Below are 4,774 nucleotides of genomic sequence, written 5' to 3'. Positions count from 1 at the left end.
GGCAAGTTGGAGCTAAACTCTGCAGGACACCGGCCCTCCAGGACCGAGTTTGGACAGCCCTGCACTAAGACATTTTTAAAAATTTCATAGAGGTTCTGTCTTTAACGTGAATGACAAAATGTTCATTTTTGGATGAACTATCCATTTAATGGTCCTAAAAATAGGCTTAATTTTTATCCTGTTGATTTTGTAGTGAGATGTGACCTTGACCATGTTTTTGTGAGATTCACCCATTCGTGATTGTATAACTGTGATGTTCTCTCATTTTCAACTGTCAAATTTCCAGTGCTGAAAAGTTATGTAAGAAGATCTGTGTGATTTTCACAGTACTTTATGCTCTCTTTCTCTCTCAGGCCATTTGGTCAGGTGTTGCGGCCAATCCTAGACTCGATACATATTGCCCCTCCAGGCGGAAACGTGATCAGCAGCCAAAATAATCATAGCTAGATCAGCTTTGTAATCTCTCTCTCACACACACACACCTACACACGCAATAATTCACATATACGCTGTTTATACACACACATTTGCCCTGTTGTAAATGAAGTTGGCTCATAACACCTCGTTCAAGAGCACTGAACAAATTTTCATCAATTCTGGTCCATATTCACAGTTGCCCAGATAGTTTCATGCACAAGGTCCCAGGTCATTCTTTCCAGATCACTGATGGTTCATATTTGTCAGTGTTGAGTTCTTGGTTTCTATGGTTTTCATTTGAATATGCATCTTTACTTTGTATCTCTACAGCCCACCACATGCAAAGGTCATTTGTTGTTTGTTGATGACAATCCAACTTTTTTTTCCCTGTTGTTAGTTTTTATTCCTTTCACATAATGTCATGCTGTTTTTCCCCCAATAATATGTCTGTTGATATGTATTAATATTGGCAAGCCAAAAAGTTGAAAGATTATCTTTAATTTTATTCTTAACATATATTTATTTATTTTTGTGAGTGACTTTGTGACAAAGAAGCACATGTTCTATAATATGACTTGCATTCTGAAGAAATGACTAAATGTGAACGAGTGGACCATGATACATGTGGCTCAGATTCAGAGAGAAATATATGTATCTGTGCCTTTGTCATGGCAGCTTGGGCACAAGTAACATTTTAATCGGAATTAAACCGTAAAGTACAAATTATTTATACACGTTATGCTTCTCTTCCATTTATTTAACCAGCTGAATGCTTTTATATATGCTTTATGCTCATTTTTATTTTCATGAAAGGGAAGTTTGCTGCTGTTGTCAGTGTTATATGGTTGAATGTGTCTTTGTTATTGGTATTTATTAACATATTACTATTTTGAATTGTTTTATTTATTGAGCACAAGTGATCATGTAATATTCAGAGATGTTTGATGAAAGACTATTGCCACTCTTATTTTGTTCTCATGCTGTTGTCGTGGTCAAATAGTAGCTGCAGACCCTAAACTGCACTGATTGTTTTGAGCTTTATACTCATGTTTTAATGGAAGTCATCTCATTAAAGAACCAGCACTGAGTCTACATAAAGATGTGCGTGTGTGTTCTTATCCTCACTTTTCTAAACATAGACAAAGTACATGACGCTACATGTAAAAATGTATAAATCCAGTCTTTCTTTGAAATTGGCAGTTCACAATACAAGAAATAAAACAACTAAAAAACAGAACTGTAGGTCCACTGATAAAAAAAGATGTATATATTTATACACACACACACACACATCTAAAAATAATAGCATGAAACCACTGATCTAGATCAGTGCATGAAACCCATAATACAACATATTAATTATATTCAGTCTTACCAGAAAAAATCTCAGAGAAAAACTGATCATCCATGTGTGAAGTATACATCTGACAACACGTGAAAAGGGAGACATTTTAAAAAGTGTGCTACCCTAGAAAAACACCAGATGGAGATATTACACAAAGTAATGCTGTTGTTCTTCAACTCCGAGTGAGGCAGGATGGCGAGGTAACACTTTTCCTTATTTGCTTTCATTAGTCCAATTTCAGGTATTTTATACCTAATCACTTGACCCGAGTAGTTTCATTATTTTTTTTTTAACGAAAAATGAATAGCCTGTCATTACTCATTGGAACATAAGTTGTTCCAAATCTGTATGCATTTATTTCTTCAGCTAAACAGTTCCTGGTCCCCATTGACTTCCATAGTATTTGAATGTTTTAATTTTTAATTTTTGGGTAATCTATTCCTTTAACTCCACTCACTGAGTATCCTCCAAGTCCAGAAACCATTTATTAGTTATAAAATAGGCAATTATGTAAAATAAATGATTAAACTGTATATCTTGAAACTTTCACTCACAACAAATTCCATGAGAGAAAAACAACTTGTTCTTTCAAAGGGGTCATTTAATGAAAATCCACATTTTATTTGGCCCTTTGACTTGAAAGATTCAGTGTGCTATAAAAACGCCGGGTGCGTCTCAATCAGCCCTTGTTCAGTAGTCAGGGCACTGATCAGGAAGTCGGCCATTTTAAGGGCTGTCTCAATCGCAAAATCTTTTCAGTGTACTGGAACGTTTGCTCCCTGAAAAATCCCACAATGCACCCCAAAAACTAGGGAGCATCGGCGCTCCCTTACTGGAAATAATGTCGTTTTTAGTATATTTCAACATAAACACACATCGCTAGACAGGTAATGAACACATCTAATTATCATTTATAATTAATATTCGGCTGAAATGTTGTAAGAACATGTAACAGAATGATGTGTTTAAAGAGAATAAAAAATAATATCAAAATGAGATTGGTCCTGCCTGTTGTTTATTAATTCCAGTGATGATGTTCTACTGTGTTGTGCGTTGACGCTGTACGTAATCATGTCACTGGACTTCGAGCGATCACTGTCCCAACGTGCAGTGAGTCAGGGAACTTGCCAGTGCCCGAATTCGTGTACACGATCTATTAATTCACGAGCTCGGGAGATAGGGAGCTGATTGAGGCGCACCCATACTTTCAGAATTCCAAACTTCATCCCCAATGCAAAAAATACCATTAAATGACACTGCTGCAAAAGCACTTTGTTCTGAACTTCTGCAAAGGTCTGATGTCAGACAGATACATTAACGAACACATTAATAATATGTATACACCGGCTTGCTGTCATTCACTGAATCGCTACGGAGGGCAAGAGCTAAGTCCAAATCTTCAATTCTCATTCTGCTAGATCTATCTGCTGCTTTCGACAATGTAAAGAGTCATGAAACCCCAGACTACTTTTTCAGAGAATTTAGCAGAGGTGTTTGTGTTGCACATCATAGAACACCATGTTAGCATCTGTTAATTTTAATTGTTGGAGAAAACTGGTTAATTTTATGCTTTTTTTGCGTTATTTTCATCTTCCGGGTTTAAAATCGAACTAACATTTGGCCAATTTGTGATGTGGCAAAAGACTATAGTACATCGATGACGCGTCGGTGTGTATTAAATTATTCATAGACTGCGTGTTCTTATCCTATGAGAAGACGCTTCGCTTAATTATTCACAACAGCATGTGTTGATTTGCTATGACAGACGCTTCAGACTGTGAGATCGTGTACATTAACTGAGAGAAACATTCATGGATCGAAGGAGAGCGTTTGTTTTTGCTTTGTAGTAAGAGTTCGGTACAAATGTGATTAATTCATTTAGTGAGTGTAACCGTTTTTACAGCTCCTTGACACAACCCGTCAAAAGGCTTATATAAACGCCGCAGAATAAGCCTTAAAAGTTATCAGAGGTGCAACGGCACGTTCATATATATGTTTTCGCCGCAGAGTGCAAATGGCTGTGCATTTATTTGTTTTTAACTCGATGGGAGCGAAATGAAACTGATTGAAACTGAAGTTGTCCGTCTCCCCCCTTCCCCCTCCACTCCGCAGCGCACCATGCCCACTTTTTTAGCGTTTTTTAAAACTGTGGTGAGAACTAACCAGTGCTGAAACAGTGGATTTCATGACCCTTTAAACATCAAATCCTTCTGTCCACCCTCTAATCTCTGGGCATTACTGGAACTGCACTTCACTGGCAAGTAGGTAGGTGCTTCAGATTTTCTTGGGGAGGAGAGGTATCCAAATCACATCAACTGGTTACTGGGGTTCCTCAGGGATCAGTTCTTGGACCCCTCCTTTTCTCATCATAGAGGCACATGGTTTTTCCTACCATTGCTATGCTGATGACACGCATCTCTACCTCTCATTTAAACCAGATGATCCAACGGTACCTGCTCGGATCACAGATGGAGCTTCTCATCTTTCCAGCCACCCCATCAGTACAGCATCAGTTTACCATCCAGCTATGCTCATCAATGATAATCCCATCGACCAGGAATCTTGGGGTGATCCTTGAAGATAGCTGACCTTTAAAGGGGTCATCGGATGCAACATGCACTTTTACAAGTTGTTTGAACTGAAATGTGTCTTGGCAGTGAGTGTACACAACCACCCTATAATGATAAAGATCCACCCAGTGTTTTTCTTTATCTCGTTAAATTATTTCCCCTTTCTCAAATCGAGCTGATCCCACGATTGTTTGATTGACAGTAGCGTTTCAGCACAGACTGGACTGGTGTCTTACCTTAGACCCGCCCTGAGTGAGCTGTCATCAGTCCATTGTTTCACTGTCGGAGCAGATGTAGACAAGAATGTCTCCTAAGTGATTGAAGTGTTTTGTTGTTGGATGTAATAATGAACAAAACAGTAGTCTTTTACTTCCGACATCTGAGCCGCTGAAGATGCAGAGGATTAACGTTACTTTCGTTTTTGAAGGGAATGCGCCGATCC

At 38.3% G+C, this 4,774-nt stretch overlaps 1 protein-coding gene across 2 annotated transcripts in view; it reads left to right on the top strand.

Moving 5' to 3' along the window:
• Positions 1-1,229, top strand: part of LOC107695129 (desumoylating isopeptidase 1-like) — a 4,732-nt gene extending 3,503 nt beyond the window's left edge. For both annotated transcript variants that reach the window (XM_016494940.1, XM_016494941.1), the window contains one exon: positions 354-1,229. In XM_016494940.1, the coding sequence (XP_016350426.1) occupies positions 354-447 (94 nt within the window). In that variant the 3' untranslated portion in view covers positions 448-1,229. The remainder of the gene's footprint in view (positions 1-353) is intronic.
• Positions 1,230-4,774: the final 3,545 nt, after the last annotated feature.

The sequence above is a fragment of the Sinocyclocheilus anshuiensis genome, unplaced genomic scaffold, assembly GCF_001515605.1.
Source record: "Sinocyclocheilus anshuiensis isolate Anshui unplaced genomic scaffold, SAMN03320099.WGS_v1.1 scaffold434, whole genome shotgun sequence".
Classification (NCBI taxonomy): Eukaryota; Metazoa; Chordata; class Actinopteri; order Cypriniformes; family Cyprinidae; genus Sinocyclocheilus; species Sinocyclocheilus anshuiensis.
This window is presented reverse-complemented; position numbering and strand designations above follow the sequence as displayed.